This window comes from Rhineura floridana, chromosome 11 (assembly GCF_030035675.1).
Source record: "Rhineura floridana isolate rRhiFlo1 chromosome 11, rRhiFlo1.hap2, whole genome shotgun sequence".
In the NCBI taxonomy this organism is placed as follows: Eukaryota; Metazoa; Chordata; class Lepidosauria; order Squamata; family Rhineuridae; genus Rhineura; species Rhineura floridana.
Window position 1 is genome coordinate 6,037,255 of NC_084490.1, and position 24,354 is coordinate 6,061,608.

General features: G+C 45.4%; 1 protein-coding gene across 1 annotated transcript; it reads right to left on the minus strand.

The window, feature by feature from the left end:
• Nucleotides 1-1,513: 1,513 nt before the first annotated feature.
• LRP10 (LDL receptor related protein 10) lies at nt 1,514-17,117 on the minus strand. The gene is made up of 7 exons (XM_061589359.1): nt 16,414-17,117; nt 13,992-14,030; nt 12,951-13,083; nt 11,481-11,665; nt 9,050-9,905; nt 7,114-7,243; nt 1,514-5,358 (listed from the first exon to the last, which is right to left on the minus strand). Exons 1-7 carry the CDS (start codon nt 16,556-16,558, stop codon nt 4,789-4,791), a joined length of 2,058 nt encoding a protein of 685 aa, XP_061445343.1. The 5' UTR covers nt 16,559-17,117; the 3' UTR covers nt 1,514-4,788.
• Nucleotides 17,118-24,354: the final 7,237 nt, after the last annotated feature.

Here is a 24,354-nt window from a genome sequence, read left to right on the forward strand (position 1 = left end):
TGTCCAGCCTGTTGGCAGGGCAACAGGCTGGATTCTCCAGAAGGGGACAGGGAGAAAGAGATAAATCCTGTTGCCACTACATCTCAGCCATTTTCTGTCTGTGTTAATCAATCCAGAATGACTGCTTCCCTCTTCTCTACCCGCTTCACACTGCAGTGGCTGTGTGGGCACATGGCATGGAAAGCCATCTGTGTGAACAAGGTCCCCTGTGCAGCCTGGGCAATTTTTAACAAGGCAAGCAAACCTGATCCCTGAAAAGCATTGGTTTTGTTGACACAGTTGCTGGGATTCTTGCGTTTCCCCTCTGCTCATGGCTCCTGCTTTCAGCAGATACTATGTCAACTGCAGTTATGTCCACAATGGGTCCACACAGTCACAGAAGTAGGTGCAAACCCCCGGCCTCACCCACTAAGTGGCAAAGAATTGTTGCAACCCCATGCTGCTGTGGTGGTTGACCATTTCCCGTGTTGCTTTCTTAGTAACCCTTCCCCTCCCAATACTTTTTCTCTATGCGGACATTTAGCAAGAACCTGGAAAAAATTGCAAAGGGAAAGGCTTAATCCTCTCCTTCCATCCAATCTGTATTTATGATCTGTATGTCAACCTATTTTGAGATTTATAAATTGATTTTACTAAACACCATAGGTACATCAGTCTGAAGTGTGTGTATACTATATATGGTTTGTAAGAAGAGTTGGGAAGGAACTCTAAGAGGCCATCCAGCCTGACCCCCTACTCAAAGGCAGGTTTAGTCCTTCAGAACCTTCAGAGATTAGGCACATTACAACAAGCAGAGGGCATTACCAAGAGAAGGTTTCTTGTTTTACATGCACCAGCCAATGAGTAGCACATATCCCACTTTTAGGATTGCATGAGTCCATTGGCTGATTTATCTTCACAGTTGCTCAACGAAGGTGCTGTGTTATTGTCGTTTCCATCTCACACACAGGAAACTGAGACTCTGAGCCACAAGACTCACGAGTCATTCACTGCTTGTTTCCATAGTGAAGGTGGAGGCCAGGACTGCTGTCTCAAGATTGCTACACCACAATTTGAAAACAAGGGATCCAAATGCATTTCAGCCACATAGTCTTTGCCAAGTACCCTAGGATAACGACAAGCTATTCTGTCTTTCTGTCTCCAATTTCCACTCTGTACAAAAGGTAAAAAATCTGCTAGCAGGGGCTGCTGGGAGCTGTAGTCCAAAACATCTGGAGGGTATGTTGGTTTACCTAGTTGGTTACCTTGCGATGAAACAGTGGCAACCTTGCCTATGCTAAGGAGGGTTGACTCTTCAGTTTCTGATTTACCCTTGAAAAGACATCACAGATGGGTTAAGCGGTTGCTACCTCTAGATAACTGATCATGGTAACAGCCCCCAGCAAGCGTCTGTGGAAACTTAAGTCAGGATTCCCCAATCACATCCAAAAAAATCTACCAGCCTGTTTTTGGCTCCCAGTTACATAATTAGCTGAGTCAGAAACATAACTGGAAAGCAAAATCCACCTTACTGTTAAGTTCAAAATCTCTATTTTTTTTTAATTCTTAGCAAAGTTTTAAAGGCAACAGAAGGTGAAATAACAAACAGAACGGCCCCAGTTAGTGGTCACAGCTCATTCACTGAAATACACAGTGCAAATATTTGCTCATATATAACTCGACACTATCACTGTTATCCACACTCATATCCCAGGAAAATACAGAACAGCAGGAAAACATGAGCTCCCAGTTCCCATTAAATGTTGCCACTGATTTTGTGAGAGGAATCTCTGACAGAAAATAATAATAAATTATATATACACTTGTGCTAGTAGCAAACAAAGCCAGTTGACCCAATCCACCACGGACCCATTTCAATGAGGCTTTTCCAGAATATCCCAGTGGATTGCTGCCCCCCCAGCTTAATTTTTTTTTTTAGGGGAGGGTTGGGAAACCTGTTGCTCTCCAGACATTGTTGGACTACACCTCCCATAATCCTTGACCAACAGCTGGACTAGCTGGGGCTCATGGGAGTCTTAATGATATCTAGAGGGCCACAGGGTCCTCACTCTTGATCTACGGGAAGGTTTTCAACAGAGCTTGGAAATGTTACTTTTTTGAACTACAACTCCCATCAGCCCAATCCAGTGGCCATGCTGGCTGGGGCTGATGGGAGTTGTAGTTCAAAAAAAGTAACTTTTCCAAGCTCTGGTTTTCACTATACTGGTGGCAGGTGCAATAGCATCCTGTTGCAAGTCCCAATTTGTTCATTTCTGTCACATGGAGCTTCCCTCAGATTGTGTGATTAAGGCACCAGTTTAGCCAATCCTTTTAAGCGGGTTTTTTTATCTGCCACAGAAACTACCTGAACTGCAGCAATCAGTTTGATTTGAAATGGGTTTGTAGACTTTCTAATGCAGAGGGTTGTTTTTGTCCCCTCTCTCTCGTTTGTGTATTAACAGTAGGACCAAGAGATCTAACATTTTCCCATCAAGGTTGTTGCTTTTGCATCTCTCTTTGGATGGAGAATTGTGTTAGTTAAAAAAATAATTCAAGAATTATTTCTTTTACACACATAATTCTTTATCAAAAATCTGTACACATACATACTCTATGTCTTCTTGTTGCCTTTCACAAGCATGACTGCCTAGCTCTAAGGCACCACAATTTACGCCAGGGATAGTGAGTCTGTGGAACCCTCTAGACCAGCCTTTCCCAACCAGTGTGCCTCCAGATGTTGTTGGACCACAACTCCAATCAACCTCAGCCAGCATTGCCAATGGCCAGGAAAGATGGGAATTGTGGTCCAACAACATCTGGAGGCACACTGGTTGGGAAAGGCTGCTCTAGACGTTGCTGGACTACAACTCTCATAATTGCCAACTTTCGTCCATGCCAGCTGGGGCTGGTGGGAGTCCAACATCATCTGGAGGGTCACAGGTTCCCCATCTCTAATTTACACCTAATTGGCGAGAGCAAGCAGCCACTTGTGCAAGACGGCTTCCTCTTCCTCCCTCCCTGCACCCTCCCTCCGCACATACACCAAATCTGCTCCAGAGGGTCAGAGGACCCTCTGGAGAAGATTTAGAGGTGCACAGAGGCTGGGGGGTGGGAGAAGAGAATCCAGAACTCCCATTGTGCAAGCAAATTTCTACTGTGCAAATGGGTGGATATCACTGGATGTCACCCATAATTTCCTTCTCAAAATTAATTTTCAAAAGGTTGTTAGCTTAATTAAATTATCACTATTATTATTAAGTGTTTTTAAAAATGGACCTACAAAGATTTGGGCAAAGATTCAGTGTAAATGTTATGCTTTTCTTTTTAAATACCTGCCTAAGAAATATACTTAAAGTTTTTAAATGATTTAAAAGTTGTTAAAATCAAATTGTTCTAAAATCATACTTAGAATAACCTCTTCACACTCTAACTGGTTTGAAAGAAGCCTTAACTTCACTTGACCTTAAAAAAATATATTTTAAAATTATTATTTTTTAAGTAGCCAGAGATAATCTTCACCTTTTAAAGTCTATTTTTAACACCATATACCGGGTCGTGTTAATTTTCTAGGTATTTGGATCCATGTATCATTTTCTCCTTTTTGCCACTGTAAAAGAAATAATCAGCAATGATCACTACTAAATTCTTAACTGATCTTTGCTCTTAAAGAGTTTTTTTATATCTTTCATACAAAATTTTACTTATTTACAGTTTAGTTATTTCATGTGCAAAATTTAACTTTGTCTTCTGCTGTGCTTTTAAAAAATAATTTACTTACAAAACATCTATCAATTAAAAAAAATCTTTTTTCTTTGTCTAAGGCTGCAGTCCTACATCTCCATCTAGGAGTAAGCCCGGTTGAACAAAGTGGGATTTACTCCTGAGTAAACATGCCTAGGATCGCAGTTAAAATATTGTTTTCCAGCTGCCACAAAAGCATTTTCAGTGGAGTCACTGACTTCATATATATTCAGCCTTTCCCTTTTAATCTTTCCGTAACTTCAGAAGAATAATTTTCACATCATGTTGTTTTCCTTTGCAGAGGCATTACAAAATAAAGATTGGGGTTCAGCCAATTTAGTCATCGCCTTTAAGGGTTACTTTTGACTACTACACAAATATCTTTGCTTTGTTTGCTTCTAGGTAGACAGACATCTGTAGCGTCTCCCTGCAAAACATATTTCATTTCCATCCCCTCCTCCTCACTTTCTAAGAACATTTTTGAAAATGTCAAGTGCATGTACTTCTATCACTTTCCATGCAAGCCATAATTTCAGTGCAAACTGAACCAATACCTGCCGCATGGAGCTCTCAAAAGATGAAAGAATGTCAAGGTAATTGGGTGGACCTAGGGATTGTTTTCTCTTGTCTTCTTGTTGCACAGAAATAAATACTGATGATTGCAGAGGAGAATCTACCCTTTAAGAATTATTATTTAAGTGGCACACAAATATTATTTCCCTATTCAGTGGAGCTGATATATGAGTCCCCCAGCATCTTGAGAAAAGGAAGGTGTCATGATGGCCCCAATTACTATATTCTCTTGCTTAAGCGTGGAAAAGAACCTTTAAGAGCTTTTTTTAAACTGCCCAACAATTATTTCTCTCCTTGCACCACCAAATATGCCTTTTTTGGGGGGGAAGGAGTTTTTTTTGGGGGGGGGGTTGGGGAGGGTTGGAAGTGGGAGAGCTGAAAAAGTGCAGTTCTGTTGTTGTGCAAAACTAACTGACCGTGAAGTTCTTAAAGGCAATGTCCAGTGTTTGGATAGCATGAGGGCCATTGGCCTGGGTGATGGTTGTAGAAGGCTCCTCAGGTCAGAAGAGGTTCGTCGTCAGCATCCCAGCCCGCAGCAGCATTAACGTTGTGGAATTGTGGCTCAGCGAGAGACACCAGAAGTACATCATCCTCGTCCTCGGGGGATGCGGGAATGCTGAGGGGGTCACCTGCCTCCATGAAGCACGGTGGCCCGGGGGAGAACAGCCGCACCCGGAGAGTGTGCATCATTCCTGAGAGCCGTGGGGTGGGAGGGGGCGGGGCCTGTGGCTGCGGCACAGGTTCGGCAGGAGTAGGCGGGACCTTCTGAGGAAGAGGTGGGGCTTGTTCTTCCTGTTGACTGGAAGTTGTATTTTCCTCTCCGGATAATGGCTCAGGCAGGGTATAAGGAACTGAGTGCGATGAAGAGGTTGCGATGGTAGCAGCGGTGGCAGCGGAAGAGGTTGGAGCAGGCCGAGGCAACAGTCCCAACCGCCGCATGCGTCTCACAATGCGGCGTAGGAAGCGGTTGCGATGTGGTCGGCGGCCCCTGATAGCTGCAGTATTAGTGGACGGATCACGACGCAACAGATGCAACAGGGACTGCAAACTCCCCAGCACTGAATTCTGAAAGGGAGGAGAGGAACGGGGAGAGGGGGAAGACATTAGTATAGACCTAAATCAAATATAAGCGAGTTTAACTGTCAGATCTTCCCTCAAGGAATCCTGGGAGCTGTGAGGATGTTGAGAGGTCTCTATTAAGATACTGTTGCTCCCCTTCCACAGAACTATGACTAATAGTTCCTTTGGCGGGGGCACTGGTTACTCAGGGCTCTGGATTTTAGCTGATGCTTGCCTACTCAGAGTAGACCCACTGAAATTAATAGTGCTATATCCATTTCAATGGACCTACTCTAGAATAGGACTAGCAATGGATACAACCCTCAGTGCCTTTGCATGTTATGGGCTCAGAATTTTTGGAGCCCTCTTCAGAACTCTTAACATGATCAGGGAGGCTGCAACATTGACACTACTGATGGGCACTCAATAAGGCAACAGCTAATTTAGGGCTCCTTTTGGCAAGAAGGCCAGGATATAAATTTTATATATAAATAATAAATAACTAATTGGCCAGTCATTAGCACATATCTATACAGTTAAGCCTCCCTTAGGAACTCTTATTGGCTATTGCTCCTCAAACTCTAGAACCAGAGTTCCTTGGCTCCCGCCTTTAAGACACAGTTTTCTTTGAATGATTCGGGTCTTAACAGGAGGGCTGTTTCCCAGTCATGGCTATAGTTGACCTGAACTATATGGATAACTATTCATGCAAGTGGTGAAGAGTGCAGAGAGGCATCTATGTGGTTTATAATCTCTCTGGCAGCCAAACTACTAAAACCACATATATCTCAGGCCTTGGACACAATTTCATGAGGGTCACATGAGCCAGTGTGGTGTATTGGTTAAGGTTTTGGACTACCTGGGAGACCAGGTTCGAATCACCACTTAGCCATTAAGTTCAGTGGGTGACCTTGAGCCAGTCGCCACCTCACAGCCTAATCTCCTCACAGGGTTGTTGGGAGGATCAAATGGGGAGGGGAATCACATACACCACGTTGAGAAACTTGACAGAAAAGTGGATATAAATGTAGTAAAGAAATACAATAAATAAAATACATGGAGAACCACAGTAACACAGAACAAAAAGTAAATAGAAGGATGGTTGATCCTTTTCCCAAGCTTAACTATAGAGGTCCTTCCTGAGAAAAGGTGACTAAAACATGAGTAGACCCACCCTCCTGGCTCACCATGGTGTGGGGAGATAGAGCACAAATAGGCCTGAACTCCACACACATCAGCTGATACGCGGGGAATTCAGTCCTACTTTGTGCAGCCATGTCTCCACCTGCCCGTTACCTCATGCCACATATGATGTCAGGTGTCAGGCAGTTGGCCACAGGGCTGTGGAGTCGGAGTTGTGGAGTTTGAAGCAATTTTGGGTGAAGTCGGTAGAAATGTACCGACTCCGGCTCTAAAACAAAAACTTTCATAGGAATTTAGGAAAGTTTTCTTGTTCAGAAATTTTAATCAAATATTTTATGTTCTATCAATCTAGCCTGATGATTCACGCGGTGGTGATGAAATGCCTTGTGCTACCATTTTACTACAGTAACTTTGTTATTACTAGTTAATATACATTTGCCATTTATGAAGAAGTCGGACAGTAGAAAAATAGAGGAGTTGGAGTAGAAGGTTTGGCATACTGACTCCACAGCCCTGGTTGGCCACAATTTCAGAAAAATGGCCTGATGGGCCAAGTTTGGCCTGTGAACCAGAAGTCCCCGACTCTTGGGCTACAGATAGATAACGGGGCCATCTCACCCGAGTGGGGTGCTCAGTAGGGAAGCCTTCAACAGGGGGAATGACCCCGCGAGCGATGAGCTGCCCGTAGGATGGTGGAGCTTGGCGCTGTACCAGCTGGGCCTCCATCCGCGACATGGGGGATAAGATACTGCAGGGAGAAAGAAATGGAGAGTTTCATCGCCATCCCTCCTACCTCTGTAATGATATCCTAAGCATCTGTTTATTATCCATCTGTATCGCTCCCTCTTTCTGTCTCAGTAAGAGCTTCTAAACTCATCTTTCTTCTCATAAGGAGCCCTGCTGGATCAAGCCAAAGGCCAGCCTAGTCCAGCTCTCTGTTCTCACGGTGGACAACCAGATGCCCCAAGGGGAAGCCCGCAAGCAGGACCTGAGAGCAACAGCACTCTCTCCACTTGCGATCCCCAGCAGCTGATGCTCACAGACATGTTGCTTCCGACAGTGGAGGGAGCACCTAGCCAGCATGGCTAATAATGACCAAAAGCCTTATCCTCCATGAGTTTGTCTGGTCTTCTTTCAAAGTTGGGGGCCACTGCAATATATCTTGTGGGAGCAAATTCCAGGTTTTCACTTATCCCAGTCTGTGTCTGTGCTGGAATTGCTTTGTAAGATGTTTTTAAAGTTATTTTTAAAGGCCTTTCTTTAAAGATGTTTTGTTATATATTTTAAAGCCTTTTGTTTTTAAGATGTTTTAAAGAGCCAGTGTGGCACAGTGGTTAAGGTGATGGACTACGACCCGGTTCGAATCCCCACACAGCCATGAAGGTCACTGGGTGACCTTGGGCCGGTCACTGCCTCTCAGCCTCAGAGGAAGGCAACGGTAAACCCCCTCTGAATACCGCTTACTATGAAAACCCTATTCATAGGGTCGCCATAAGTCGGAATCGACTTGAAGGCAGTCCATTTCATTGTTCAAAGTGCTTTTAGTGTTTTAGTTTGCCGCCCTGGGCTCCTTCTGGGAGGAAGGGTTATAAATTTAATAAATAATAAAAAAATGTGTGTTCTGTGAAGAAATACTTTCATCTGCTCTGAATCTTCCAGCAATCAGCTACAGCGGGTGTCCCTGAGCTCTAATATCATGAGAGGGAGAAAAACTTTTCTCACTCTATTATCTCCACATTGTGCATAGTCTTATACACCTTTATCATGCCCTTGCTACTTGCCTTTTCTCAAACTAAAAAGTCCCCGATGTTGTAGCCTTTTCTTACAAGGAAATTGCTCCAACCCCTTTTCATTGCCCTTTTCTGAACCTTTTCTAGCTCTACAGCATCTCCCGCTGAAATGACAATTGTGGCAATAGCAGCATCCGCAGTGGATATGCCCTCCATTCCCATTGGCTTCAAGATGTCCATTAGGCTCCTCCCTCGGCTACAGCAGCCATTCCATCATGCTATAGGAGGAGAGAGAGATAGGACTGCAGGGCCTCTCCATCCACTTGGCTGACAAAGACCCACAACCTTTGGCTCCTCCTCTCCTTGCAGTGTCCTTAAGTCTAGCTGGCTGTTACAGGAACTCTGCCACTTAAGAAACAACGTGTCAGAGCCTTCCTTCCCCCCCCCAAATTCTTTTTCCTTTTCTGCCATGTCTTTTAAGTGGAAGTCTTTATCACTGACATTTACAAGGTGCTCTAGAAGCCTTTGGGGGCTTAATGGTGGGGTAGAAAATGCTTTATGTGAATAAACAAACTTTCTTTACATTGTGGAACACCAAGGTTCTGCGATCACTTCAGAATAGTTCCCAGGCACATCTGTCTTCCCTCTCTGAACCACTCCATTCCTTCAGCTCCCAACCCCACCCGGCTATTCACCTTGCCTACCATTCTCTAGCCTTCCCCCTCTAGTATCTCTCATTTCCATTACTCTCCCACTTGATCCACCACGCACGCATGCCCATTAAGTCCCGGCTTTGCCCCATATTGCCCAACTGTGCCCCTCACCCAAACTCATGGCTGCGGAGGGCATAAAGGCGGCAAGTGCAGCCCAGAGCTATCACCAAGAGAAGGCCGCACACCAAGCTGCCGATGACGGCGGCCGTCACCACTTTGCGTGGGAGGGCGTAGGTACAGTCTGCCTCGTCGGAAGCGTCAATGCAGTCAGCCTGCCCGTCGCACACCCAGCTCTCGTAGATGCAGCGCCCGTCTCGACATCGGAAGTTGCCCGGCTGGCAAGTGTAGCAGTGACGCTCGTCAGCAGCATCTGCACAGAAGGTCTGGTAATTGCAGCGGTCGGCGGGCCCATAGCAGACAGCCCCCCCAAACCCTCGCTCTCCACAGGCATACTGCCCAGGTGGGCAATCTCTACAGCCATCCTCGTCAGCCCCATTTGCACAGTCCCAGGTTCCGTCGCAGCGCTCAGCAGCGCTGTAGCAAGTGGCTCCTTCACCGTCGCCGCCACCGCAGGGAAAATCCCACGGCACGCAAAAGCCTCGCACGTGGTAAGTGGCGTTGAAACCGCGGCCCGCCGTCCCTGGCGCCGCCTGGTACGTGACCCACGCGCGGCTGGAGGGCGAATCCACAGTCACGACTTTGTGGTTACTCGTGTAGTCCAAGTTGCGCAGCAGGTGGGGATGTAGCGTGGCTCCGGGGACCCCTTCGTACACACGCAGAGAGTCTCCGATGTCTAAATTGAGGGTGGTGAAGCGAATGCTTAGCGGCCGGCTGTCGTGGGCGTCGAGGGCCCACTGGCAATGCGCGGCACCCAGGTATGAGTCTGAGGCAAAAGCCGGTGAGAAAAATACTCCATAGAAGTTGTCCAAGGTGAGATTGCATGGGAAGGCAGGCTGCGTGGTAGATTCTGTGGCAGTGAGAGAGAGGAAGGAGAGTGAAAAACATAGAACATTAAGTATTTAACATGATGTATATACCACTTCATTGCAAAAAAAACCACCTCTTAAGTGGTTTAATATAAATTATTATGTTAAAAGAAACAATAAAAGTCAGAAGTTCAAAACAAGTTCCTAAAAAATCAAAATATAAATAAAACCAGCAGTTAAAAATATAGTTATAAAATAAGATTACATATTAAAATGATGTCAACTTCATATGCCTGAGTTCCAAAGTGTAGGTGCTGTCACAGTAAAAGATAAATTCCAGAATGAAGTGCAGAATGAACATTGTGTGGCACTTGTAAAAGTGTTAGTTCTGCAGATCAAAGTAGTGGAACAGGCATATATGGGGTAAGGTGATCCTTCAAATAATCTGCCTCTAAGCTGCTGAGATAACCAAAGGCATTGATAGGAACACAAAAAAGGCATGGAATGGGCAGGGTCATTATGATCTAGACCTGCATTCCACCCACTTTGGAGGTGTGGTAGATGGGGACATGATGAGGAGCCTTTTCAATGCAGTACCCAAACTGTGTTGCTCCTTCCCCAGGCACAGAAGCTTGGTTAACTCCCTCTCTATAATTTTTAGATGAATTGTAAAGACCTTTTAATTTTGCCAGGCATTTATTCTGCGCCAAATCTTTATCTGCTGCTGTTTTGCTTTTGGATTTGATGTGCCAACTCAGTGGTTTTATTTGTTTTTTTAAATATTCGTCATTTTTTTAAAAAATTGTTGTATGCATTTTATTTATTTATTGTGCTTATATACTGCCCCATAGCCGAAGCTCTCTGGGCAGTTTACAGTAACTAAAAACATTAAAACAACATTTTAGTTTTAAGCATCAGCCCTATGGGGCCACTTGCAAGGGCTTGAAAGGTGGGCGTATAGATCTTTTAAATAACAGAAACACATATAATTTGACCTGTGGGCTTTAGCTGGTTAATCAATCAGCTAAAGCTTTGATTAATCGATTGTACTGGACCAATCTTAAATCAGCAACAGCAAATTCTGAACACTGGAATTGAGATGTAGAGAATCATTCAGGACCCTGCAGAAACAGGAGGAAGGTACAGCAGGTGTAGGAATAACTAGGAGGACAGGTAGATGGGGGATGGGAAAAGAAGAAATTGATCAAATAGGAGTTAGGGGAACCTCAGGCCCAAGAGTTGAATGCAGTCTTCTAGGCCTCTCTATTGACCCTCAGAACTCTCCCCTGGCTACATCCGTCACTGAAGACAGAGAGGGGTGTGGGAGTGTGTGCAGAAACTAGCCTATTGTACAAAAGTAAAATATGCATTTGTTGCTCCACCCACTTTTTCGCCTTTGGCCCCACCCACCACCAGCACATGGCCCCCAGAAGGTTGCCCAGAAAGAAACAGATGGACAGCACATTTATGTATGTGCACATGTGTATAGAAGGGATGGATAGCTGGATGGATGGACAGAACAAAACATTTAATAGCCAGGGAGGGAAATGGATGGGAAGAGAAGCTTCACTTCCTTTTCATGCATCAGAGCTAAGGGCCTTTCTGCTCCTCCGTACCTCTCTCGTATTTCAGCTGAAACCAGTCTCCTGCCATGAACTTCCCGCTGTAAGTCAAGGTCACGTTGCCCCCCTTTATCCGGAGGGGCTCAGGAGTACTGGAGCCACAGATATTCCAAGGAGACTGAAAGGGTGAATGAATTGTCAGCATCTCTGAGGCACAGGAGATGTGGAAGCGCTGGAACCTGTGGAAGGGGGGAAGAGAGAAATGATGTGTGTGCATGTCACGTGTTGTTTCTGTGTGATGCTCCCCAGGAAATCTGGAGGATTCATTCCTGAGGTTCCCAGTTTATTTCTGGGGCCAATTCAAGGAGCTCACATTTCGTTTTTAAAGTACTAAACAACATAACCCACAAATATCTGAAAGACGGCCTTCACCGTCACGGATTCTCTCAGGTGTTAAGATTAACAGAGGGGGCCCCTCTTGGTAGTTTCATGCCCAGGTGGGGGCTTTCTCTGTGGCAGCCCCTAAACTATGAAACTTCCTCCCACAGAGCAGAAACTATCATCTTCATTGTACAGCTTGTCACAGTATGCTGAAGCCCTCCTCTTTATCCTGACCTTTGACAGTTGAGGTATTTTGTTTTGTGGGGCCAACCTCTTTTGCCAAATCTGTGCTGTTCTGTTTTGGTAATTACAGTAGGGCCCCACTTTATGGCATTCCACTTTCCGACGTTCCGCTGATGCGGTGACTTTCAATCAGGGGAAATTCTCCGTTTTAAAGCCGATCTTGCGGCATTTTGGCGTCATTTTTGCGTGATGCGACCCATTAAAGTCAATGGGTTCTGCTTTACAGCGATTTCCGCTTTACGGTGGGGGCATGGTCCCTAATCCGCCGTATAAGCGGGGCCCTACTGTATAATGGTTTCATTATGTTTCACCTTTTAAAAAATATTTATTGTTATGTGGCTTCAAGTCGATTATGACTTATGGCGACCCTATGAATCAGCAACCTCCAGTAGCATCTGTTATAAATCACCCCGTTCAGATCTTGTAAGTTCAGGTCTGTGGCTTCCTTTATGGAATCAACACATCTCTTGTTTGGTCTTCCTCTTTTTCTACTCCCTTCTGTTTTTCCCAGCATTTTTTTTTATATATAATTGCAATTGTATTGTTTTTACAATTTTATTTTATATTGCTGCAACTTGCACTGGGTGAAGGGGTGGGTGAGAAATCTTGTAAGTAAATAAATGAAGAGAAGGTATTGGGAGCTGAGAAGTGGAACATTTATATCTGCAAAGAGTCCTGCTCACACAAGGCACTCTCTCTGTATTTGGGAGATCACCACATGCAGAAAAGCATAACCATGTGAAATGGCCCACTGTGAAGGTGGGGAGGATTAGCAATGGGAGTTTCCTCTCTTGGGACTTTGGTTTGTGCTAGATTTGAAATGGGGATTGTGCCTGGTGATGGCCAGATTCTCTCGATGGCAGCGTAAGGGGTGTGTGTGTGTGTGGGCTTTCATGTCACCTGATGTAGATGATGTCCTCAGGTCCCCCCAGAATAACCCAGCTGCAGCTATTATACATCGCCCCCTGGGAAGAAGGGCTACGGATTTGGCCTTGCGGTTCTCTCCGGAGGTCAGGGTAGCCTTGACAGACACCTGTGGGAAAGGAGAAGATCAGTAAAGCAACAAGCCCCTCCCTATACTTTCAGCTCTTTGCCTAATCTCAGGTGGGTTTTTTTTAAACAGCACCCCTTAATAATATACTTCAAGACTTTCTATCCACCATAGAGGACCGAGTTTCTGTGACCCCTTCCGGCTTTTCTCCCTTGCTGCCACGTATGCCCGAAGCAGTCTCCATGATGCCACCAAATACCTTCTCAGAACTCTACCTTCTCCTTTCAAGCCTTTGTCACAACATTCTGGCCCTCACACCCCACTGCAGAGATATTGGGACCGCATTGGTTCTTTTGGACTACAGCTCCCATCATCCCTTACAATGGCTATGTTGCTGAGGCTAAAGGAGGTGTGAGTCCAACTACATCTGGAGGATACCTCTGTCATTCCAGGTTGGGGACTCTATGGCCGGGTTGGGGACTCTATGTTGTTGGACTACGATTCCCATCATCCCTGACTATAGGCCATGCTAGTTGCAGGGGCTGATGGGAGTTGGGAGTCCACCAACATCTGGAGGGCCACAGGTTCCCCATCCTTGTCCTAGATGGTAGGCTCCTTGGGGCAGGGACTTCTTATGCTTTGTATTATTATTAAATTTATTACCTGCTCTTCACCAGTAAATCCCAGGGCGGGTCACAATAATATAAAATACATTTTTAAAAGCAGTTCAGAACAAATTAAAGCAAATTACAGTCACAACTAGAGAGAGTCCCAAGTGTCAAAAGCCAGGGTGAAGAGCTGCATCTTTAGCATAAAAGTACCAAGTACGTGACTGAGATGGCAAAAATAAGAGAAATAACATGCCAGCCCTCCAGAGCCATCTTCACTTTCTGTACTGCTCCATTCCTAGAACTGTTCCCCTCTCCCCGCCCCGTTGTCTTCCTACTCACTCATGTGCGAGGAGTTACTTTCAGAGGGCCGAATGCCACCTGGGGAATAGAAAGGGAAAGAGAAAATCAGTCTCCAGACAGGATGTCTGTGTTAAGTCTGGTTATAGAAAACAACAAAAGATTTCCTGGTATGTTGAAGGAGCACATTCATTGCGGCCTCAGCTTTTGTAGGCTAGAGGCCTTTCTGCCAGATGTGTTAAGTATGATGTCCAGCTGGTAGATGCATGCAGGAGTACAACAGCAGCAGCAACTCTTGTAAACAGAAGGGCTGACAGGCTATAAATTACACAATAAGAACAGAGTGGCCTGTTCCCCAAAACAGTAATTTATCCCCAAAACAGTCATTTTTGTGATACTTTCATTGCTAATATACCATCTGAAGAGGAATTACTTTCTCTAGTGGGAAAGACACCCACAATCACGATCGAGTCCAAATGCAAAAAAAATCCAATCCCCCCCATTATGAGCTATATATGGTAGCTCTGAGGTCAGCCACAGAGCGCCCTGGGAGTCTGGTATGTGACTTCTACTGTTTTCCGAATGCTGACATATTTGACGTCAGATTCCTCTCACATAAGAGAATCAGATTACCAGGGAAGGGCACGGGGTAAGTGTACAGGCCGCTGACAGAGTAGCCATGGGCAGATGAGGAACAGCCAAAAGATGAAGCCAAAGCACGGTGCAAAGCAGCCTTTGTCAACCTGGTGCCCACCAGATGTTTTGGACTACAACTCCCATCAGATAGGAGATGGACTCTAAAACATCTGGTGGGCACCAAGCTGGCAAAAGCTGATTCAAAGACTATTGGGCTGGACTCTACAATCTCCTCTGGCATTTCCTTCACCAGGTACAAAGTGGGAAACATGCAGTGGAAATGCTAAATCCTCTTCAGCCATGGCAAGACTCCACACAGTCCATCCATCCAGGTACTCTTCTCCACAGGTGAGCTCTGATATTGAAGGCAGGTCTAAGTAAAAAGCATGGGGGTGGAGGGCGAGAAGCCTACAGGGAGATCTAAAGGGCAGAGAGGGTTTGGTGCTCCATCTCCCCCAGCATGCCACTTTTGCTGTAAAAAATAGACTTCTGACCCCACTTTTTAGGTGAGTGGGGCAGACCTAGGTTAAAGCAGCTAGACTGGTGAGGACTAGGGTGAGAGCCTTCTCAGTTGTGGCCCCCACCTTATGGAATTCTTTACCAATTGACCTCCGCCAGGCCCCTTCCTTGATGTGCTTTCGCCGGGCCTTGAAGACCTGGCTCTTCAATCAGGCTGTTGAGGTGGGTTAGGTTTCACAGGTTTTGCAGTTATTAGTTGTGATTTTAATTTCTGTGTACAGGCAGGCCCTGCTTATATGGCAGGTTCCATTCTGGACTGCTGCCGAAAAGCGGAACCCATTGAAAATAATGGTGCGTGTCACCTGAAAATGGCGCGCGATGAAAAAATCTGCCGTAAAAGAGGAACAAGCGCCTTAAAGCGGGGACTTTCCGGAACTGAAAGCCGCCGCATTAGCGCAATGCCGAAAGGCAAAACGCCGTAAAGCGGGGCCCGCCTGTATATGTTTTTATATTGAGTGTATTATATATTTTTACTGTACGTCGCCCAGAGTGGTGGGACAACCTGCCAGATGGGCGTCTAACAAACCAACCAACCAACCAACCAAGGGTAGGATATATATCTATATATTAGCTCGAGGGCCACATACTCTTCTGTGCAACCTTCAGGGAGCCACATGCCAGTGATGGGAGGGGCAAGCGGCAAAGGGGGCAGAGGAACAGATGCAAATTTTACCTTTGTACAACAGGCTAATTTCTACACTCTCCTACATGCCCCTCTCTATCTGCCACCCAGACCATCAGAATTCAAGGACACATTCAAGACAGGCAAAGAGGATGGGGTGAGAAACAGATCCCGTGAGGGGTGTGGCCCTGAGGGGAGTTCTGAGGACCAGAGAGAATGGCCTCGAGGGCCACCTTTGGCCCCTGCGCCCTAGGCTCTCCACTTCTGGTTTAAGCCAACAGATTGACCACCCACCACCACATGAAGTTTAGGGCCAAGTTTAAATGCCACTCCAAGATGCAGAATGCCCCATGATGTTTCTCGGCACCTATACGGCGGGCGTTGCTGGCTGGGGCTGATGGGAAATGGAGTCCAACCACATCTGGAAGGCCACAGACTAGCTAGCCGCACTGGAAGCCCATTCTGCTGTAAGCTCTGCAGTATTTATTTTATTGCATTTATATACTGCCTCATAGCCAAAGCTCTCTAGGCGGTTTACAACAATTTAAAACATTAAAAACAAATATATCAATTTAAAAAACACATTTTTTAAAAAAGCAATTTTAAAGCAGTAACTGTCTTCAGGGACTGCTGGTGGTCAGCAAGGCACGTAGAGCCCATTTCTAATTTTCTCTCTCTCTCTCTTACCCAAGAACAGTCCCAGGAGAAAGCCTCGGGCGAGTCCTGAAGGCGTCAGCATCTTTGCGGAGGCCCTTTGCTTTGGGCCTGGTGCTACGAGCCCGGGGACGTTTCCACCAGAGGCTACCGGCGGCCACGGCTGCTTAGCCTTCATCGCCACCCTGGCCTCCTTTGCCCCCACAGCTGATCGGCAGGAGGGCTGCTCTTCCCTCGATTTCGGCAGGGGGCACGTTTATCCCCTACTTCCTTGCTTCGCTTCCTCTTCGGCACCTGTTGGCTCTGCGGGGTTGTCGTTCCAAAGGAGGTCAGATCTGAAGGCACTGGATTTTCCTTGCGGGGGTGGAAGGAAAAGGGAAGAATCACCCAACAACAAATCTGCGGTGGGAACGGTCCGTTTCACACATCCCCGTCCCCTCCCGGCGAGACTCCCTCTTGCTCGCCGCCTCCGTTTCCTCCTTTTGACCTCTACTCTGCCGTTCCTGCCTTTGGTCGCCTTTCCGCGGCCATCCTCCGTTCAGGGGCCCATCACCGCGGCCTCCGGCCTGGCGTCGCTCCGCCGCTTCCGCGCTCGATGTCTCCCCTGCGCTGGGGAGGGGGAGACGCACCTGCCGCTCGGCTTCTTCCCACCCCCGGGTTTGGAAACTTTGTTTTTCTTCTTCCACTTCCTGCCTTTGCAACTTTCTCAACCGGGGGAGGGCCACGTGATCCCGCCTTCTTCCTTTTTAACCCGCCCTTTCCTCATTCCTGAGTTCACACGCACACCCACCCTCCTTCTTAACCGCTTCGGGGTATTGTCAGCTTTGCATTCTGGTTCGTTTTACTTGATTTTCGTGTAGACGATAAGACTCAGAAGGAATATGAGAATAATCTCCCAATCTGAAACGAAACAGGACCCACAAAAAGCATTCATTTTCACACCGCCGTTAAACCGGAGTGACACCGCCATTAAACCGGAGTGACACCCGTTTGGCATGAAAACCCGATCTTGTACACATTCCTCCCCCCCAGCTTCTCTGAATCCTGGCGGTCAATAATTGGGTTGAAGGATCAGGACTCCCTTTATGATGCTGACTGTTCTCGTGAGAACAGACACCGTTTCACACCCTCCCCACGCCTGCTCCAAATTGCCTGAAGTAATGTGGATCTGACATCTAGGGTGGATATTTCGAATCCCCCCCACACACCAGGACTCTACCATTGGCCAGCGTCGGGCGCCACCTACTGGCCCTCCGACACAATTCTGCAAGGCAGGACAAGAAGGAGGTCACCATCCAGGCCTCAAATTGTAGGTTTCAAAATTGCTTGCTCAGGCTGCAGTTACATTCCTCCCTCAATGGTGCTAATCTGTTCCTGCTTCCCATTGCCAACTTTAACCCTTTAGTACATAGAGTTGCATCCCATCCAGTCTAGCTTTCCCCTCTCCCTCCATTTTTCTCTTCTGCAGGCCCCAGGATCATCAAGCCGAATTTATCAAATTCACACTTTCCAAAACAATATGAGAATTGAAACACAGCCATCCTGTGAAATTTGCACTTTCTTTGAATTTTGCGATGCAGTTCAGCAACCAATGTTCAGAAAAAATGCATATATTAAGGCAAAGTGTGCATAAAATGAATATATGAGTGAAAAGCAAAAATGCATTATATGACAAGAAATGGCTTGCAAAAAAAATGTGTACAATACTCAAAACTCCCAGCAAAAATGTGTTTATTAGGAGAACTTTCCACTAAAATACTGGAGAATGTTCATGAGGATTTAAAAAAAAAATGCTGCAGCAATGTGGAGAACTGAATTTAAGATTGGCAAAATGAGAAATGCAGAGAGCCGAAATTGTCACATCTTTCCATCCCTCGTCCATGCACTGAAAGCAGGGAGCTATTAGCCTTTTAAAATTGATTAGTCTAGAGTAACAGAGTATACCTCCAGTAAAAGGAGTGAAAAACACTTTCATTCCCCCTTTCTTTTTTTCCTTTCCATTCCATAGAACTTAGCTCTCTTGCTGTTGGTCTCCAGACGTGGTTCCTGGCGTTTACATTTTGCTGATCCCAGATTTTTTAAAGATTTTTTTTAAGGCTTCCCACTTCCTCTTTCTCCTTATCCCATGCCTCTTCTCTTCTCTTGTGCTGGCTGGGATCCAGGCCTACTTGGGTTCTTTAGGAAGGGGAAGCATGCTCTAGTGATCACACACATTCAGTTTGATTCCCCCCCCCATACCTGGGAGGAAGGAGGCCTACCTTTTGGGGCGGGGGTGATGAGGCAGGAAAGGGAGGTCATTTGGTGATGGTGGAGGGGAGGGCAGGATTCCTGGGTTCCAGCCACTGGCCTGGGAGCAAAATGGGGTGGGGGCCTAATGTGTTGGGGGAGGGAAGGTGTGGAGCTAGCTTCCAGGACTCGTTTTTCTATTTTTTTAAAAATTTATTTTTGGCTAATGAGTTATAGCCTAGCTTTCCAGTGGAAGAGAGAAATGCAGGACTCTAAGATTCCATCCCTCTTTCTGGGAGGGATCTTGTGGGTTACAGAAGGAAGAGTTGAAAGAGAAGCCCCTGAGGTCCTCCCTGCTCCCCATCTCTGCTGTCTGAGATAGATTTTGGCCGGAAAAAGCCAAAAGGGAGAGGAGGCACTGTCCTAACTCAGCAAAATCAGAGCTTGCTGAGTCAACTATAAGAGCCAGTGTCCCCACCCGGGGAGGGGGGTCAGACAAGGATCAAAAAGAGATGTGCATGATGGTGGAAGAAAACAGACAGGGGGAAAAATCTGCTGAGAGGGGAAGCCCACATCCTTCTCCATATCATCGTCCTCCACTGGCTCCCCCCCGCCCCCAAATCCTTTGTTAGCCCTTTTCAAAGGTTGCAGGTTCTCAAAAAGTGTTCCCATGAATCACACAAAGAAGGAACTCTTTATTGATTTGCCTATCTCTTCTGATCTTTCCCTGGGATCACTAGCCGTATGTGGGAGGGCTTTGGGATCACTTTATGGGCCTCCTATTTGCTTTGGGAATTAACAGGCCTGGGTGACACCCCCTCTCACCCCACATCCATGCACAGATAGGTTCCCCTAGAACCTATCACAATTTGATCTGGGGATGGCAGCATCCAAACCAATTTTGAAAATATTTTCTCAAGGTAGTGATGGTTGGATGCTTTAAATCTCACTCTGTAAGGCGGTGGTGCCAGTATTAAAACCTCTTGGAAGTACTGTTGGCCCACTGGCTCCACCCCTCCTCTTCTAACCACACCCACTTAGCACCACCTCTCCCATTTTTTGGCCACACCCCTTCTGTAAAGAATGGGAAGCAACTGTATATGTTAAAATAAAAACAGACCTCTGAATATGTAGAGTGCCATTCCTTCAGCCTGTGTACACACAAAAAAACTGAGTGGGATTTCCTTCCACAACAGACAGTGGGGCTCTTATAACAGGCCTACATTTCCCCCCCCCCCAGATATTAAGCTCTGGCCACTGATATCTCCCTCAACAGCCGTTGGAAATTTGGGAGTGAAAACATTTTGAAGCTTCCTGTAGTAAGAACGTAAGAAGAGCCCTGCAGGATCAGGTCAATGGTTCATCTAGGCCATCATCCTGTTCTCACAGAGGCCAGCCAGATGCCCCAAAAGGAAGCCGGCAAATAGGACCCGAGTGCTCTTCCCAGCTTGTGATTCCCAACAGCTAATATTCAGGTGTATACTGCAACAGTGGAGGGAGAATGCAGCCATCATGACTGGTAGCTACTGATAGCCTTGGAAAATGGACTGCCTTCAGGTTGATTCCGACTTATGGCGACCCTATGAATAGGGTTTTCATGGTAAGCAGTATTCAGAGGTGGTTTACCATTGCCTTCCTCTGAGGCTGAGAGGCAGTGAGTGGCCCAAGGTCACCCAGTCAGCTTCATGGCAGTGTGGGGATTCGAACCCTGGTCTCCCAGGTTGTAGTCCAACACTCTAACCACTATGCCACACTGGCTCTCATTGATAGCCTTGTCCTCCATGAATTTGTCTAATCCTCTTTTAAAGACGACATATTTTATTGTACGACGTACACAATAGGAACATGCAATGTGCGAAGCATGAATGTTGGAAAGTTAGAAATTGTCAAGCAAGAAATGGAACACATCAACATTACACTACTTGGTGTGAGTGAATTAAAATGGATGGAAATGGGACACTTTCAATCAGGCAACTGCAAAGTATTTTATGCAGGAAATTAGAAATTCAGAAGAAACGGGGTTGCTTCAATAGTGAGAAGTGATGTAGCAAAAGCAATTAGGAGCTACAACGCAAGGTCTGAGCGAGTGATATCAGTGAGATTTAATGGGAAACTTATCAACATAACTGGTATGCAAAAGTAGGAAACAGAGAAGAACTAGAAATTGTGGGAAAATGGGGCTTAGGAGATAGAAGAAATGAAGCAGGAGAAAGACGTATTGAATTCTGTGAAGCCAATAATTTGTTTCTTGCAAACACATTTTTTGAGCAACCAAAAAGATGACTGTACATCACCAAATGGTCAATATAGGCATCAAATTGATTATATAATTGGTAGCAGAAGATGGAGAAGTTCCATACTTTCTGCAAAAACAAGACGAGGAGCAAGCACTGTATTACAGATAATGAACTGGTAATATCGAAAATCAGAGTAAAGTTAAAGAAGAAGAACAAAGCACTCATAATGCCAAAATACAATTTAAATAACATCCCAGAAAAATATAAGATCAAATAAGGAACAGATCTGAGGCTTTAAACGTAGTTGATAGAGAACCAGAAGAACTATGAATTGAAGTCAGAGACATTATCAGGGAAGAATGCAAAAAGATGAAACCTCTAGTTAAAAAGAGAGAAAGACCTCAATGGATGACTGACAAAACACTTAAAATGGTTAACGATAGAAGGAAAGCAAAAGGAGACAGAACCACGGTCAGAACCCTAAATTCAACAATACAGTGACTAGTACATAGGGACAAAGAGAACTATTACAATAGCTATTGTAAAGAAATAGAAGAGGACAACAAAAAGGGTAGAACGAGAGGCCTATTCGAAAAGAGTAGATAAAAAAGGGAAAATTAAACCAGGAGTAGGGATGTTGAATAATCAACAGGGGAACACACTGAGATGAAATAAAAGGAAGATGGAAGCAATACACTGACGAACTCTATAAAAGAGATGCAAGAATGACAGATTCATTCATGGAGGAATCGTATGATGAAGAACCAGAAATTTTAGAATGCGAGGTGAAAGCTGCTCTTAAAATACTTGAAAGAAACAAATCACCAGGAACAGACGGCATACCAACAGAGTTGCTACAAGCTGCTGAGACTGAATCTGTCCAAATTTTGAGAAAAATTTGTCAAGAAAGATGGAAAACTAAACAATGGCCCACAGACTGGAAGGGTTCAATATACATCCCAAATCCAAAGAAAGGGGATCCCAGGGAATGTAGTAATTATCGAACTATTGCCTTAATATCCCATGCAAGTAAAGTAATGCTCAAGATTCTACAGCAAAGACTCTTACCATATATGGAGCGAGAAATGCCAAGCTGGATTTAGAAAGAGAAGAGGCACCAGAGATCATATCGCAAACATATGTTGGATAATGGAATGGACCAAGGAATTTCAGAAGGAAATCACCCTTTGCTTTATAGATTACAGCAAAGCCTTTGACTGTGTAGATCACGAAAAACTATGGAATGCTTTAAAAGAAATGGGGTTGCCACAGCACCTGATTGTCCTGATGCGCAACCTATACAGTGGACAAGAGACTACTGTAAGGACAGAATATGGACAAACCGATTGGTTCCCCATTGGAAGGAGTGTGAGACGGGTGTATTTTATCACCCTGTTTGTTTAATCTATACGCAGAAATATCATACGGAAAGCAGGATTGGACCAAGTTGAAGGAGGTGAGAAAATTAGAGGGAGAAATAGCAATAATTTAAGATATGCAGATGATACCATACTATTAGCAGAAACCAGTAATGATTTGAAACGAATGCTGATGAAAGATAAAGAGGAAAGCACAAAAGCAGGACAACAGCTGAATGTCAAGAAGACTAAAGTAATGACAACAGATGATTTATGTAACTTTAAAGCTGACAATGAGGACATTGAACTTGTCAAGGATATCAATACCTTGGCACAGTCATTAACCAAAATGGAGACAATAGTCAAGAAATTAGAAGAAGGCTAGGACTGGGGAGAGCAGCTATGAGAGAACTAGACAAGGTCTCCAAATGCAAAGATGTATCACTGAACACTAAAGTCAGGATCATTCAGACCATAGTATTCTCGATCTCTATGTATGGATGCGAAAAATCAGCTCATTTGAAATGTGTTGGAGGAGAGCTTTGTGCATACCATGGACTGTGAAAAAGACAAATAATTGGGTGTTAGAACAAATTAAACCAGAACTGTCACTAGAAGCTAAAATTATGAAACTGAGGTTATCATACTTTGGATGCATCATGAGAAGACATGATTTACTAGAAAAGAGCATAATGCTGGGAAAAACAGAAGGGAGTAGAAAAAGAGGAAGGCCAAACAAGAGCTGGATTGATTCCATAAAGGAAGCCACAAACCTGAACTTATAACATCTGATCAGGGTGGTTTATAACAGATGCTTTTGGAGGTTGCTGATTCATAGGGTCGCCATAAGTCAAAATCGGCTTGAAGGCACATAACTTTTAAAGAAATCCAAGGTGGTGGCCATCACTGCCTCTTGTGGGAGAGAATTCCATAGTTGATGTGCTGTCTGCTGTGTGAAGAAATACTTTCCTCTGTCTGTCCTGAATTTCCCAACATTCAGCTTCATTGGATGTCCGTGAGTTCTAGTGTTGCGAGAGAGGGAGAAAAACTATATTCCTGTATCACTGCTAAACAGGATGCCAGTAGTGCTACAGACCTGAAATCTCTTTTTCCCCCTAAATATTTATTTTTTAAATTTATATCCTGCCCTTCCTCCCAGAAGGAGCCCAGTCCAGCATATATCTCAGGAGTCAAAGGCGTCTTCAGCCTTTATGGGAAGGGAATTCCACAACTTAGGGGCTGCCACACACAATGCCCTCTCCTGGGGTTACCCCCCCCCACGTAACATTTGAGGATGATGGAATAATCAAGAGGGCTCCCTTTGCAGATCAAAACACCCTCCTAGACTCAGTTCTTTGAATCGAATGTTCAGTTCAAAGGTGAGTGTGTGTTTCGTGTGTGGGAGTGATAAGGCTCCGGCAAAGTAAACAGCAAGCATACCTGGAAATACCCTTTCAGAACTGAGCTGGCTCCATAGCCGTGCCCTAGAAACCAGGAGTGGCCTCTGTTGTTTTATGGAAAGAGACCCTCTTAAAGGAGGCAAAGGTATGGTGGTGAGAGATGGTGAGATGTAGCATGTCCCAAGTGAAGCGTGTATCCTAGAATCCTCCGTAGAGTTGCTCAGGTCAGCACAGGACAGGTCTCACTGGAGGCGTCCTTTGCCCAAGCCTTGGCAAGCACCTAATGCTGGCTGACTACTGGCTCCAGCCCTCCTTAAAGGCCCCTGCAGCTGCTGGACATCAAACCAGTGCAACTAAGTCAACAATCCACCCTGTGCCAGCCTTATCAGGAAGGAAGTGCTCAACGAATTCAGTGGGACTTCATGCTTAATATCCGCCTGTGAGGGTATTTGGGTTTGTGCCGATCATTCGTGCATTTGGGTTACCACCTCTCTTTTATACAGACCTGCGTAGAAACACAAACCTGTGGTGTAGCTGTTGAAATATACGCTCAGGCTGGAACTCTGGCAAACTTCCAGGACAGAACAGCTGCACAAGAGTGAAGCATTGCAACCTGGCTTTTGCAAATCTTCCTTGCAGAATGGCCAGGAACACGGGTGGCTTAGGGAATCTTGCTGAATTTACACTTAGTAATCCTTGTGTGGTAACATGTTTGCCTTAACAGCTTGGGACAACAGAACCACGGATGATCCT

Excerpts from the sequence above, each read along its gene's own strand:
- LRP10 (XM_061589359.1), bottom strand. The coding sequence starts at position 16,558 with ATGAAGGCTAAGCAGCCGTGGCCGCCGGTAGCCTCTGGTGGAAACGTC. Across the intron at positions 9,906-11,480 it reads TCAGCTGAAATACGAGAGAG|AATCTACCACGCAGCCTGCC; the intron begins GTACGGAGGAGC and ends TCACTGCCACAG. Across the intron at positions 5,359-7,113 it reads CTACTGAGCACCCCACTCGG|AATTCAGTGCTGGGGAGTTT; the intron begins GTGAGATGGCCC and ends CCTCCCTTTCAG.